Below are 16,059 nucleotides of genomic sequence, written 5' to 3' on the forward strand. Positions count from 1 at the left end.
GTACCCCAGAGAGCCGTGGCCCCAAGGAAGGGAGCCCTAGCCCCAAGGAGCCCTAGCAGAAGCTGGCATCTACTTTACCTCAAGCGGCTCATACTATTTTTTAAATATTAGATTTCTGCCGCCGCCAGGCCGGCACCCTGCGGGCCAAGGGGTGCTCCCCTGCGCCCGGCACCCTTCACAGCGGCTATCCGCTGGGCCGCCACGTTGGCTCCTGCAGCGGTCCCGCTCAGCGCCCGGCCCGACACAGCCCTGCGCCAGGAGCGGGCGGCCGGGAAGCAACACCGGCACCGCGGCAGCCGCCAGCCCCCTCAGGACCGCGGCTTGCCGGGCTGCACCGCCCTGCCCCCGCAGCCAATGGGAGCTCGCGGCGGGCCGTTGTTGCTAGGTGAAGTAGCGGCTTTGCGCCGCATCTAACCCCGACCCCGTACCCAATGGGAGGACTGGATGCCGTTTGACTGAGGGAGGGTGGGAGCTTGCAGTACGATACAGCCAATCAAAATAAGAAAACTTCCCACTGAGTATTCGGATAGGCTGTGCTTCTGAACTGACATGGTAAATGCCCAATTCGAGCAGCGGAGCGGAGACGGCAGGGGAGGGGGGTGGGAGGCATGTGTCAGTTCCGCGACGCGGCTGAGGGACTTCCGTGCGCCATGGACTTCGACGTAGACCGGTATCTGCGGCAGAGCAATGCCCGCTTCCTGGCCTCCATCAACAGCATCTTGGAGCGGGTGAGGGCCCGGTTCTTGGGCAGGGGCTCTCGTCGCCGTCCTGCGGTGGGGGCCGGGGGAGCTCATGTCGCCTGCGGGGGCTGCCGGCCGCCGCCGTGCTGCTGCCTCAGGAGCGCGGCCAGCTTGACGCTTTCTCTAGCCAAAGTGGCGCATGGCGTGGTCTGGCCGCCTTTGTGCGCCCCGCTGACCACCTCTGGAAGGTCGCTAGGCCGCACGGCCCTCTGCATGCCTCGCCTTTGGCAGCGGCACTGCTCTGCTCGTCCCTTCCTCCTCACCGCCTCTCTCCTGCTGTCAGTCCCGACAGGTTCTGTTCTCTTTCTGTACACTAATTTGCATTAACTGACAGGGAATTCTCTTCTTCAGTTGATTACGTGTGGTGTTAACAAGCTCTTACTATTCCTGGCTACCAGAAGCAGCTGTCACCCAGGGCCTCATGGAGCTTTGCAGTTTGTGCTGAGCCATGTGCTCCTGTGCCTTGGCATGAGTAAGCTATAAGAGTTAGCTTCTTTTATGTGTCCATAAAACTTAGATCTGGGATTGCCAGTATTGAATAAATGACTTAATTATAAATCCAGGTTGCCATTGTAGTGCCCTTAACATAAAGTAGCTAGCATTAGAGGAAGTACTTTCAATGAAACCACAGAAATAAGTGAGGGGCTCCCTCCACTAATCCTCCTTACTTTAAAGCAGTTTTGTGTTAAAAATGTGGGAAGCATGCACCCCCATCCAGATGTGTATGGATTTATTCAGGGATGTCAGCGTTACTGTTCAGCGAAATGTTTGTGCTAATGTCTAGTTGCTGGCATAAGGCTAAGTCTGGCTCTAGAATGTTTTTCCCATCTAGCGTTAGATGGGTGGTTTTACATGGCATGAGCTTAGGTCTATGCTAAGTGGCTCTTTCCAGTTACTACAGAGGAAGTTTAGAAGAAGCTCGAGGGACTTCATGATGTTTGGAGGCTCTGAAGCCCCATTTTTGTCAGTGACTGGCTCGTGCCTTGAAATTGAATGACTCTCATACATGCCTAAAATGTGTGTATTTCCTCTAGGAATTAATATTCCCAGATTGCAGACTTCCAGCCAATAAAACAGCGTACTGATAATTCATGTTTTGGTCAAAACAAAATCGTCTAAAACCAATATTTAAAATGCATGTTAAAAACATGGCTTTCATCATTTATTCTAATTTTTAATGGTCCTTTTTGTTTAGTATAATCACCCTTTTGAAGATGATTTACTTGTTTCCATGGAAACTCTCACTTATGATACACCTGATGGTAAGAACTTCTTAAAGCTTCAATACTTACGTGCTGTGTGCAACTGTTGGCAGCTATGACACTTAATTGCAACAGATACTACGTTTTGGCCACTTAGGTATGGCATTTCATTTGTACACTTTGATACATGCATATAATACCTGGCGAGTTTATTTATATGTGCCATTTTAGTCCATTGCGTGCTCTGTTTTAGACAACAGGAAAGAGTTATTAGCGAAGATGAAGATAACAACTGTTATCCTCACTTCAGTGATAATAAAACCCAGTTGAACATTTCATTTCCCAGTAAAGCCACCAAGATACTAAGTCACAAGTCCCACTAAACTACCGAGCAATGTATTTTAGAAAAACAGAGTGGGCTTTTTTTTGTTTGGTTTGTTTTTCTGCAGTGTTGTTGGGTTTTTTTTGGTTTTTTTTCTTCTTTCTTCACAAGAAGCTCTCTGTAAGCATTATCAACTCTGTAATGGATTGCCAGTTATAATGAAACGCTGGAAAAAGATGACATGGCACAACGTGGTACAGATTTACACTAACCACATGGGAACATTCAATGAAAAGTTGAAGAGGCTACCCACCCAGTTCACACTTGACATAACAGAAATTTACCTTCAGAATAAGTGGGGGTGAAACTACACAATCCATTCATGCATATCACCTTCCTGCTAGTATCTCCATTCCTTTTTTCCCCCCCTCAGTCTTCTCTATTTTGATTATTATTCTTATAAGTCATCCAAATATTAGTATCTTCGTGGCTTTACTGGGAAATTAAATGTTCAACAGGGTTTTATTATCACTGAAGTGAGGATTACGATACACAAATTGCTGTATCAACTCTTGTATAGTAGAATTTAGTGGACATTCACATTAAGTGAATTTACAGTGTCAAGCCCAATGTAATCGCACCAAATATGATTTACTTTTTAAAGGCTTTTACAGACTAACAACTTGCATTTTTTATATTGTTCATTGACAGAGGGAGGAAGCATGCATATAGCACTGTAAAAGTCTTCGATTTGTAAAGGCTTGGTTATGCTTTTTGTGTAGTAACCTCTATTCAGTGCATAAGGAATATGGATCTCCGTCCTCTAAAGCCTTAATTATGGCTTTATCTAACCTCAGATACCATGTTGTCTGCCTGCATTAAATAAAATTTAAAAAGTAAAATAATTTGCTTTTTCCCCCTCTTTGTAGCATCTGGGGCTATAATACTGCTTGGATTTTAGCTCAGTGTTGTTAGACTCAGCATGTGATTTTTGTTTTGGTTTGGTTTTTTACCTGACTTCTTAATTAACTTGAAATTACAATATTCTTTTGGGTTACTTTCCTATAAACTTTTGTTTCAGCAATTATATTGGATGCTGTTCAGATTTGATAATGTTTTGTTACTATGTAATACGTTCTTCCTAAATGTTTATGTTTGTTGGAATGATAACTTGGTGTTGATAGTGTTATACGAAAAGCTGTGTAGCTGTGTTTATATTGATATCTCCTCTTATTTCTAGGACCAAAAAATTGGGAGAATGTGTCAACCAAGGAGGTTAAAGAATGGAGGGAGAAAGTACTTGAGGTATCTTAACAGTATAGTCCTACTTTACAGTCAAAATGTAGAAATATTCTTTTTTTTATACGTATATATAGGAAAACTTTCTGATCTTGCTGTGCCATATAGTATTTGCAAGAGGTGTTACTCAGTGAGGTAAATGTCCAATGTCTGCTTTAAAACAGGGTTTTAGGATAGATTGGTCAAGACTGTCAGATATTTACCAACAGTTAGCACCACTGGTAAACCCAGAATTATTTTTTTAAAATGCTCTCTGATGGGGACACATACTTTTGGCTCTCATCAGAATGTTGTCACTGAAGTTATTGTGCATTGAATTAATTTGTCTTGCTTCAGATGATCAGCTTTTCAATTCCAAAGATCTTACTGTTACTCAGATTTTTTTTCTGTGATAAAATGCTAGAGTAATTAAAGTATCTTTGCAGTCTCAGCACTTGATTGTCTGTCATGCTAAAACCATTACTGTTATCGGTGTATGATTTGTGTCTTTTTATTCTGAGGATTTACATTAAACACGCAATTGCTTATTTTTCTGTTTCTTGAACTCCCCCATAAGAACTCAACAGTGAATTTTACCAAAATCTCAGTGTTTCTTAACGTAACTGTCAAAAGGCACCTTGCAGCTTCATTCTGAGTATCTGCCTAAAAAGCTAAGCTGTGTAGTGTGCCTTAGTAGTTAACACAGAAGCTGTTCCTAACCCTGCAGACTGAGGGGGATGAGGAGTGAATTGCAGACTTGGAACAAGAGTGGATTTAATGGAGGCAGAAAAGGGACTGCATTTCCCTTTTCTTTCCACTCCTGGTAATAACTTGTGCGTCATCTACTGAGCATTGCTGCACGACTTTACAGACTAAATCCGTTGAGGACTGTAAGAGCAATTCTTTTGTCTTAGCCTCTTAGGTGGGCTAAGGTAGCTACAGCTTATGTTCTTGTAGCGATTTTAGTAGCATCAGCATGGCTAGAAGTTTTACCAAGTATTTGGCTTTTCTGGTCAGGCCACAGGAAACCTGAAGGAAACTGAATAGTTATTTTGGAAGTGCCTAGTTATGAGATGTGTATACGAAGGTAAATAAAGGCATTGGTTAAAGTAACATTACTATTCTAAGATTCTTCTGACTTTAGTTTTTTTTTTGTACCTATTTCTAATTGCAGTGTAATAGAGAAGGTCGAAGGAATGCAGGTAAAGTGTTTAAAAAAATAAGTGCTATAAATTATCCTGTCGAAATACTCTTGACGAATAGAAGATGTCCTGGCTTTATGTCAAACTCTTTCATGTACTCACTAGAATAGTTGTTAATGGTCTGTGTCCAAACTAAAGGGAAACGTGAGGGATTTTTTCCAGGACTTGTCCTGAGCAAATTAGTAGTTTGTATTTTCTTTAAGTAAATGGTGGAAGAGGGGATACCTTTATTAACTCGTAGATGATACCAACTAGGAATGACCGCTGTGAAAGATGGTCTGACAAACTGGGGCTAAAACTCAAAGAAAACTTTGTGTAATTTCATGCAGAGAAGTGCAAAGTAATAGACTTATGTAGGGATAATCAAATGTAGGAAGAGGCAATTTTGAAGGCTGGTTGAGCCAACCAAGAGCATCACTCTGTCGTGAAATAGTGCACACTGCAATAGAAGATTGTACCTCATATGTAAAGCACACAAAACAGGTTTTCCGCAGTGTTCAACCATGTTAAAAGTCGCGGTGGAGTACTTTGTTTTGTATTTGTAATATGGTAACTTGACTAGCTGGAGTGAGTCAGAAAAAGAAAAATAATTCCTAGAGCCACTGGTGATGGGACTTAATGGAGAGGAAAAGCAAAAAAGAACACAAGGGCATCTAAGTTAAAATTTAGCAAAGCTTTCCAAGTGTAAACATAAGGAAGTCCTGAAATACGTTTCTCAGAGGTTATGGAGTTGCTCTTAAGAATGGGTTAGACTTCCAGAGGAAAGTTAGGTTCCTGCTTTAAAATGGAAGAAGGAATAGATAGCATCTGTAGGTTCCTTGTTATATGCTTTAAGCCTTAAGAAAACTGGAAATCTTTAGATGTATGCTTGACACTATTAAATAACCAGAAGAGTTTACAGGAGTGAATAATACCTGTGTGCCTGAGTTAGGTATGAGAAGTTTTCTCACCATTTAACCAAAAGTAAGAAGGTGCTTGTGATGTTTGACATCAATTTATCTGGAAAAAGAAATGCAGAAGAAAGCAAGGACAACAAATTCTGCATTAAACAGACAGTCTGGAGTGGGGTAAATATATCTGCTAAAGTACTTGTATTATTTTTATTATTTAAGTCTATCACGTGCATCCAATTGTGAGAAATCCCACTACACCTTTAGTATCAGCAAAGTCATATGTTTGGAGATACAGGTCTATTTTGGGAAAGATTAAATTTCTGTAGTTTATGCAGTATAAACAATAGATTTAAGCAATAACTTCTATATGCATCATAATCATATTCACTGTATACAGACTTGAGACATTGTAGCTTGTAAACACCTTTTTTAAAATCTAATAAGGCAATGGTTAGAGATGTAACTTTTTCAGTAATATCAAAATACTTTTCAGTGAGTAATTTTAATAGCAACAGTATCTGGTTTAGAAGCTAATTGTGAAATAAGTTTATGTGGAAGTCAGGTTTGCAGATAGCTACTTCTGTGTGGGTCTAATACTTTTTGGGTTTTACTTAAATCTGAGTTGTGATCGTTAATGAAGTACAAAATATAGATTGAAGTGTAAAAAGGGGAGATCTCTGCTAAATTAGACAATTCTTATGTTTTAGATTTCTTCTGCTTCTTAGGAAATAAATGGGAGGTAAAAACAACCCACAAAGATTGTAGGTGTGTCTGTCTGTGCACCAAGACAGGCACAGCAGTTTTGGAAGGCCCTTTTGCCAAAAATTTTTGAAAACATGCAATAGAAGTTTGGGGCTCTACTGTGCCAAGAAAAATGCACAAGTTTGCAGTTGTCTTCCTTTCCTAGAAGTGATACCACCTGATAAAGGGGAAAATTTTCTGTGATGCTTCATGGGTTAAGAAGAAAATCTGTAATATGATAGACAGACATGAGAATTAGCCTGCTTTATGTCTAGAATGTTGTTCTGTCACTTGTCTATTCTTTGTATTAGTCCTATGTATGTTCTCCGTTTGTTAAATGTTTCTGTTAAAAATTTTGCAAAATAACTAAGTATATATACAAATGAAGAATTATTGACTTCAGGTAAAGCATTGATCTGTGACCTGTCAAGTTGAAATTGAATCATTTTTTTTCTTCCCATGCATGGTAAGAAATGTCAAAGCAACAGAGCAGTGATTTTGAACAAGAGCGTTCAACAGTACATCAGGTATGGGCACCACACTGCATATATCTTCATAAAGCCTCTTTGGGAAAATGTATTTATATAGTAAAAACCTACAACATTAATTGTGAGCAGGTTGTCCTGTACCGTAGCTATAAAGTTAGATTTTAAAGACCTGCTAATTGCTGAATCAAGGGACTTTATTCTCCTTAAATAAGTGCTTCTGAAAAAAATTGAGGGCTTAAAGTGTTTTGCTGCAGTTCTGTCACTGCCATTCACCAAACTTTACATCTTACTAAACAGTTGTGTTGTATTTCCCCTCATGTAGTGCCCTACATGTAGTTGCATTATTTTAGGAAAGGTGTGTCTTTACTTGCCAGATGCATGTACATGTAAAATTAAAATCTTCATCTGGTTAATGGTGATCATCTGGTATACTTCCCCAGATTGTTACCTCCCCGATGGGTTCTGTGCTTTGAGGTGGTGATGAATTCAAATTCTCGACTTCTCTATGTGGTGGTCTAATACATCTTGGTGATGGTAGAATCATGCAAGTGCTTTTTTAATTTTTACTATGTCCCCATTCATTTTGTTTATGTATGTTTCATATAATTACATATCCTCCCTCCCATTATGTTATTTCGGGTAACAAATAATAGCAATTGTGTCGGCCATAGATTTCAGCTGAATTCTGTTCTTCGAAGTTTATTTAAAGGGAGAGAGAGCAGTTGGATATAGGCTTTAAACCACTGAGGGCCTTTTTAGTTAGGCAGTATGTGTGTCTAGCTTTTTTAATTATTACTTGTAAAATCTTTGGTTATCTAGAATAAGTTCTTTCGACTTATCTTTTTAAGCAGAAAATACTCAGCATTTGAAGAGTGATAGGGGCAATCTCACTGGTCACTCCCAATTATTTGTTCTGCATAGATGGTAGTTAGAATTGTTTCATTTTGTTGGTGTCATTTTAACCCACGATACGCTAATTTTATGATGGAACCAGACAAAATATATTTAGACTTTTTTTAAAAGAAATTCTGAAGAACATGATGTTAGATGTAAACATTTAGAAAAGGCTCCTTATCCATATAAATGAGCTTTCTATTCAACTGTCAAGACTTCTAGAAATAGAGCAAAAACCATATTTGAAATATTATCTGTGGATTGAGGTAGGTAATTAAGAATTGTTTGAAGTGTTCAGTGAAACTTTCCGTATACACTGGAACACAGAGAAAGTCCTGCTGTCAGTACATACTGATAAAGATCTGGTGATTAGAATTCATGTCAGCTGGTTTTTGCTCTTGTATAATACCTTCTCCTTGCATTATCTGTCTAAATATAGATGGGCTAGAAGGAAATTCGTTTTCCCCATTGAGATGTGAATCAAGACAAATTTATGTACAGATTTGTTAGTAAAGATGGTGGCATCTGGACATAGTTTGGGGAATACAGCTGGGTTTCTTTCACCATCACCCCCAAAAAATTGAGCAAGTAGTGAAAGCAGAAAATTCTACAGATGAGTTAATATAGCTTACATTAACAGGTCTCAAAACTGCTTTCATTTGCTTTTAAGGAATCTCCTGAGAACTCTCGTGTGGATACATCTGACATAGGTGGGGGTTTTGATTTACTTTGTAGCTATGTATTTTTTAACTTTTGAAGAAGATTGCAAATAACTTTTTTGTAATTTTTTAATACAGTAAAAATAATTTTAATACATGTTACTTACCCTTTTCAGAAAGTAGAGAATAGGAATAACAAGAGACTGAGCTGCTGGTAGTATTATGAAATCAATATCCACGTTCCTCTTTAAAAATCTTAGTTCTGAATCCCTGATAAATTGGAAAGTCAATGTGGAATACGTTCAGTTACCTTTTGTTGGCAAAGGAACAGTGACATCAAGACTTTGGTGTAAATGGCAACAGAAGCTTTATTAATAATTACAATATATACATTAATTTGTAATGGTCTGGTAAACAGATATTGCATTCAGCTGCAACAGTTAAGTCTTCACTAGAGTTTGTAAATACTTTCAGCATCAGCCTTGTGGTCTGTCTGCAAAGTTTTGGGTGGTTTTGACCTTGTATTGCCAAATAGTTATTTGATTGTATTAATTACAATCTTTGAATGGCAGCTTTTTTAAATATTTGAAATTTGTATTATGGTCTCTTGATTCTTGTGCATATAAAACCTTACTATTTGGCACAAATTCAACTATGGCTAGGTGGTAATCAGCATTTAATGATTAAAAGCACAATTGCAGAAAAATATGGTTAACTGGTGTTTAAATATTCTGCTATAAACTAGATGCTTCATATGCATAGCTGTCTCCAAGGCAGATACATCTTTTAGGTAATGATAGTGTATTGAGTGCATCTCCAGTGAAAGCAACTCCTGTGTTATAGGTCAAATTTTTCAGAGGGAAAGGTGGCGGGTTTAGTTTTTCCTTTCTCTTCTGTACTTGAGGAACAGAGGTGTTCCCAAATTTCCCTTTTGGCCCGTAAAAACACTCTAAGATTCCCTGGAGAAGATACTTCACTTTTTTCCATTCTCTGCTGTGCCGTGGTCCTCTGCTAATAACTAATGTTCCAGTGATTTGAGGTATGATTGGCAATTTACTGAAGACATATTAAAATTGCACTTTTATTAGGTTTCACACTTAGAAGAGTATTCAGCTTGTGTACAGGTCAATTCATTCTGTGATCTGAGCTGTTTTCTAATTTGTAATTGGTGTGATTGAGTCGACCATTCCTGGACGCTGGAGTTAGCTTTATTTTAAGATCTTCCCATTTCTGTAGCGGTTTAGTCTGTGACCATTTAGGGAGCATCCTGCTAGTTTTGTTCCTGATCTACTGGAGAAAGAAGACTGTATGGCAAGAGTTTTGACTGTTCCAACAAATTGGAGGCTGAAACTTTTCCAAAACAAAACATCAATATTCTTAGTGCTTCCTCCACTATTAATTAATGCTTAGTAACTGTTTTCTTGTGGGTAAAATGACCATAACTTTGTATTACATTAATCATGTGGGAGGAAATTTGGGTAATCTGACAGTTATGGGTTTCCGTTCTGATAAAATAATTATACTGGCATCAGGTAATCTGTCAAAGCCAACCCTCTGATTGCTCCACGCTTTCACCAGAAGATGCAAAATAGTGTTATCTCCCACAGAGGTGGCGTTTTGTTATCCTAGCTCTATGGCAGCAGCTGTCCACAGAGCTCTAGGTGATGATTGCACTGACAGGGAACAAAAAAGGGATTAGCTGGAAAAGATTTTCATTCTGGTTTTAGTAATTTAAGAATAGCATGAAGAGGCAGTGATGTGGTAGGTATCATAACCAATATTTTTTTTCTTTCATTTGTATTCCTTTTCAGGGTTATTCGCCTTTCCTCTTTCCCTCCCTGCAGTGAACGCAGTCATGGGACAAAGATAGAACAGCCAGGGAAATTCAGAAACCAGGGGTTACAATGCAGTCACGTGTTTCACGATTGTAAAAGACTGAGGCTTTAGCTAATGATGAATTGGAAGGTCTGGCTACATCTAGCAAAAAAAATGTTTTGTTGTGTTTCATTCACAAAAATAACCAATGAATACCTAAATTTTGAGTTGGAAGATTTGGACTTGCTACATTAAAAAATATTCTCAAGTCTGTCTTATTTCTCATCTTTGCACTTCTAAGGCAGTCTTGACAATAAGAAACTATGAAAAGGAAGTGTGATAGAAGGGCTTTACTATCTTTGTTGGGATATTTGGGAATGTGGGAAATAAGTGGACATGATACTTTAATGAGCAGTGCTTTGAAAATATTTCACACTCTGAAATTGTAACCATTGCTTCAAGATTTAGGCTAACTAACAAGTTATCTTTACTCTTCTTTGTTTCCCTCAAGTAATTTATGAACTAGAAACCATGTTTTACAATTAGACTTGAAATGGAAATGTAGTATGCATAAAAAGTTTTAGTGTAGAAAAGAGTTTTCTGAAATGAAACCAGTTTAGTCAATAAATTATATAGTGTGTGTTTAAAAACATTTATGTTTTGGTATTTAGTATTCATCTTCAAATTGTAGATGAAGCAAGTGATGCTGGTAAAGTTTCAGTAAGAGGAAAGTTTGGAGACGTCCACTTCCAGGTAAAAATTTCTGGTGTCTAATGTAATGAAACAATTCAGTAGAAATGGTTGAACTATTTCAGTAGCTTACACATGCCTGACGAGTTGGCGCAGTCAGCAGAAGACTATGTAGTCTGTATCTTAATTCACATTTTTAGTAAGTATAGCAAATGAGATGTTCAATAAGTTACGTCATAAAGACCAATATGAAGTGATATTATGTCCTAACAGAAAGCCATACAGCATATTGCAAAGAACAGGTAACCCTAAAAAAGGCTATTATATGTATGGGGAAAAAAAAGTTGGATTAATCACGAAACAAAAATGTGATCATTCACCTGAGAGTCTGGCATAAACAAGTAACATGATTTGTTTAAAAAAACCCACAACTTAATCTGAAATAATGGCTACTATAACAAAAGCAGACTAGAATCTTCTGCTGTTGTTTCCCAAACCAGACTATGGGTATCAGGGCTGCCCAGAGCAGTTAAAAGAGAACACACTTTGTGCATGCAGCCATTCTCATCTTGTGGTCTGCTTGCTCCAGTACAATTACCAAAAATTTTATTTACTTTGCTTACTTGTTTAGCATAGTGCTAAGCGTTGTCACATCTCTGACACGTCAGGGCTAACATAAAATGCTTCACAAAGCAAGAGTTCCACTAGTGAAGAATGTTTGCCATTTGTAACCAAATGCTTTTAGATGTTACACAGAGGTGTGTTACAGAGTAGACCTTAATTTGTATATGAATTCATAGGATGTTAATAATGCATATAAAGATTTGCAGCTGTAATTACTAGTGCTTTGTAACCAAACGCTAGGACCTTTTCCTTTTTTCTTTTTTTTTTGTTTTTGTTTTGTTTTGTTTTTATCAGTGGATCTTCTGAGGCAGTGTGTGCTTTCCCGTGCATCAGTAAACTAGCTAGTTATCTCCTTTATATGTCTTCACATACAGTTCCTTCCTGGGATATTTTTTAACATAAACTTATTTTTAATATATACATTTTATGCTGGTTGGATAACCTCATCGGAATAATACTAGTTTGAAACAAATCTAAGTAATAACATTGGGGTTTGCCAATGTCAATAAATCCTATGTGTTTTAATTAAAATTCTTTTTCCTCCCCTCTAAGAATCTGTACGTAGGTGACAGAAGTATTCAAGAAAAAGCAAAAGTTCAAGTGGATATGATAGTACAAGTGGACTGTGCTAGAAAAATTCCCAAGTGGATGACGGTAACATACTTCTGTTCCAAGTTATTAGCTAATTAGAATAAAATAAGAACTCCTTGTGCACCACAGTGAATTCTAATACAACTTCTCTACTGTTCCATCATTGTTTCTCTCCTGCTTGCTGTCTGTGTAAATAAACACAGTATCTCAGATCTCGTGACAGCAATGATTCGTAAGAAACAGAGCAGACTTTACCCAATTTTTTTAATTTTCTTTTTTACTTTTATACTTTGTGTTCTTTGAACCCTGATGTGTGAATCAGTCTTCACTTTAGTAAATTTTCAGAAAAGTGTAAATTTGAGGTTTGTAGAGAAAAAAAGGAGTTTTAGCTTTATTTTGGTTTGGGGGGTTAGAGGGATGGGGGGGGCAAAGGGTCGTGTTAAATGGTACAGCTTCTGTTTACTGCTGGAGTTGCCAGAGATATGTTGATCATCCAGATATTCTGATTCAGGTTTGAATTCTCAGATTTGGGAAAGGGGTTAAAATGTAAAATATGTAAAATGTTGCAAAGATGATAAATAGCTTTCCATAAACTAGTAACTCCTAAGAATTCTTACTGAAGTCATAGACTAGACGTTTTCCTCCTTGTCTGAAATTTACTAAGCCCATTAAGACCATAACTCTGTACAGGACCTAGCATAGTGAGAAGAGAGTAGGAGTCACAAATAAGGTTTTGATGTTACCTTTAATGTGCAAAAAATTCAAGCTATTAGATTATGTCATCTTTTTTTTCTTTGTTTTTCAGATAGCACCTCAAGGTTTGTTGGAAGGCCTTCATTTAGCTTCACCAGCACAAGAACTGATTGGTACAGCTGAATCTTTTGGGTGTTGGTCAACTATGATAGTTACAAAATGTGGTTTTATTAAAATTCATTAGAAATAAATATTTAATTTATTGAAAAGACAGAGGCATTATTTATCCAAGAGACAAGTTCAACATGCTGGATTCTTGATGATGTGGTTTTGCATATGGCAAAATGTATTTGAAACACAGGAAAAAACCCCATGTATTCATAAAACCAGCTTTTCTTAAATAGCCCCAGGAAGAAAATGCATAGTTAAAAAATTCAGCAACATTAAGCTCAAGCAGAACCAAAAAATTTATGCTTAATTATTTTAAATTCAAGAAATGTAATGAATAGCTTTGGGTCTGCTGCTCACTGGTACTACTGAAAGTGGTACTTCACTAGTAAGTTTGCTTTCTTCAGAAACTCTCAAGACTTGATGCAAACCTAAAATAGAATTTTGATATAAATATTTCAAGTCTAACAACTACAAAAAGAATTACCTTCATTGTGCTTTATGGCAAGCAAATCTGCATTGGTACTAGCCAAGTACAAAGCTTTCAGCTAATAAAGAAACAGAGCAACAAAACCTGCAGGATAAGGCTGTTTGTCCTGGTCAGAAATCAAAGAGCAATGCAGTCTGCCCCTACAGTGAAAATATTTTATATCTGTGTATTAAGCCATTTTAAAATACTTTTTTCCAGCACACATAATTTCTGTTCTTCTATAGTATGTTAATTCAACATGGTTAGGAAAACCATTTTTCATTTTTTCTTAATGGGTTGTATGATAACAGTGTACATTTTTAAATGTATATACACACATTTATACATCTATGTAGATGTACACATATATACATATAATAATATACAGATTTTTTAACCTGGCAAAAAAGCTTAATGAATACACTATTACAGTAAAACTATCTGTACCACATGTAATTGTTTCTAAGTCATGTAATACATTACTGGGAGTGCCCTAATAAGTTTGGGATTTTTTTTCTTCTTCTGGTTTTGTTCTGTGATTCATTTGGTTTTTTGAATAGGCAACCAAGCCGCTGTTTACAGAGAGAAAGGAGAGTTGTCCAATGAATGTTCTTCATCCAGACTTCTGCAGTTACCATTTTCTGATGTTTCCAATTCACTGGATACAATAACCATACCCAGGCATCAACTTTCTCCGGAACTAAGTAAAACTTGCTGTGATAGTACCTTAGGAGATTACCAGTTTGCAGATGATGAATGCTCCTTCAGCAATGTAACTCTTGCGGACTTGTATCCAGCGATGGTAAGGATACTCACGAGGCTTATAAAAAGGGAGTCTCGGAGAAGATTGTTAAAATACATGTTTGGATACTCAAGACATAAAAGATGGTGTTCTAGAAGACCAAAGCTCAATGTCACTGTAGACAAAATAAGAGGGTTCAGACCTCTTAAACAGAGGCAAGCTCTACTCGGCATAGGCGGCTGTAGAAATGAAGACATCCAGGATCAGACTTTAGGAAATGAGAACAAAGAACTTCGGGATGGCAAGTGTTCCACTGATAATTTTTCTGGTCTGGTACCTTATTCTTACATTGATACAGATGAAATCAAAATGGACTACACTGACTCAAGTTTCGGATGTCATTTGGTATCCGCAAAAGGCCATGAAGTCTCTAAAGTGACTGGTGCTCCTGATGTAGCTACAATGGGAGGGGCTTTTCTAGCTGAAGATGAGATACAGACTGCTGTCTCACTAAAGAATTCAAAATGCAAAGAAAGTAAAAAATTGGCTTACAAATGTTCCTCAGAATACTGTTTTATAACATCTGCCAGTTCCGGATCAGCAGCGCTTCATCTGGTGAAAGAGAGTAAAACTCGAAATATTTACTTTCCTTATGGTGATACCTCAGAGTTGTGCTCATCTACTTGGAGTTCCTATGGCAGTAGTAACACTATTACACCTGTCACAAACTGTTCTCCTGCAAAAGCATCAAATACTTTGCTCATAAATCCTGAAAAAAGAATTTCTGAAGGACCAATTTCTTTCCAGTGCAAACACTCATTTTCCTCATTGTTTGTGAAGCAGAGTCCTTCAAAGATGCACCAGAAATGTGAAGATGCCTTTGAAGAGCTCTACTACAGTTTGTGTCCCAAAGAAATCCAAAAGCCTTTGACATTGACAAGACCTCTTTCAAGTTCAAAGAACCTTGAAGAGAAAAAGTTAATGAAGCGTCATTTAAGTGATTCTGTGAGGTCCAGTATGCGGTATGACAAAGAATTTGACAGGATCTATGAGCAGTTGCATAGTGAGGCTGTTCCAAAACTTCCTGGGTTTCAGAGAGCTTCAAATTTAAGGCAATACGAAGGAATACAAATGTCTGAAACTGTAAGTGCTCTTTGTAACTCACCTGTTCAAAGTTCAGCTTCAAATTTAAGGCAGTACAAGGGAATACAAATGTCAGGAACTGTAAATGCTCTTTGTAACTCACCTGTACAAACTTTATTTGCAATTCCTAGAGGTAAAAGACAACGAAATTCTCAAAATGACCCTTGTCCACCAGTAAAGAGACTGAAATTTATACCGGAACAGTATTTTCCTTCAGCAAAATGTCAACAGACGTCTCACAGAACAATTGTCAATCTTCAGGCAGTTGGCATGGATTTTTTCAGCACGAGCAATGGCAGTAACCCCAGCTTTTTTGACATTCACAGCTGCTGGAGTCAGGTACTTGAGGCCCTTGTAAAAATAAAATTTATGCACTCTACTGATATTTGGAGAAGGTGTTAAAAAGAATGGATTAGAGCTGGAAGTTATTTAAAGTAGTGAGAGCATACTTCCACTGCTGTTCGATCAGTAGGGTTGTTGTACAGGTTTGAGGTGTGGGGGATCTTTATTTGCTAAAACAAAGTTGTATCGGGTCTTCTGGATCATGTGAGGAAGCTCACTGTATTTAATAACCCTGAAAATGATTATAAAACGCTCAGTAAAAGAATTTGTTACATTTTGATAGACTCTGTCACTGGTTAAAATAATCTCAAATGGTGACCCTGTTAATTAAGCTGTTGTCCTTCTGAAATGGTTATGCTTAAT

The 16,059-nt window shown here is 37.8% G+C and overlaps 1 protein-coding gene across 1 annotated transcript; it reads left to right on the forward strand.

The window, feature by feature from the left end:
- Positions 1 to 601: 601 nt before the first annotated feature.
- On the forward strand, positions 602 to 15,463 carry HJURP (Holliday junction recognition protein). Its single transcript, XM_056327567.1, is given in 11 exon segments — positions 602 to 728; positions 1,936 to 2,002; positions 3,505 to 3,569; positions 4,717 to 4,744; positions 6,850 to 6,905; positions 8,431 to 8,470; positions 10,926 to 10,987; positions 12,101 to 12,202; positions 12,945 to 13,005; positions 14,030 to 15,258; positions 15,260 to 15,463. Coding segments are annotated over 11 exon segments (1,893 nt in total). The 5' UTR covers positions 602 to 608; the 3' UTR covers positions 15,323 to 15,463.
- The last annotated feature ends 596 nt before the right edge of the window (positions 15,464 to 16,059 follow it).

This window comes from Falco biarmicus, chromosome 2 (assembly GCF_023638135.1).
Source record: "Falco biarmicus isolate bFalBia1 chromosome 2, bFalBia1.pri, whole genome shotgun sequence".
NCBI classification, from domain to species: Eukaryota; Metazoa; Chordata; class Aves; order Falconiformes; family Falconidae; genus Falco; species Falco biarmicus.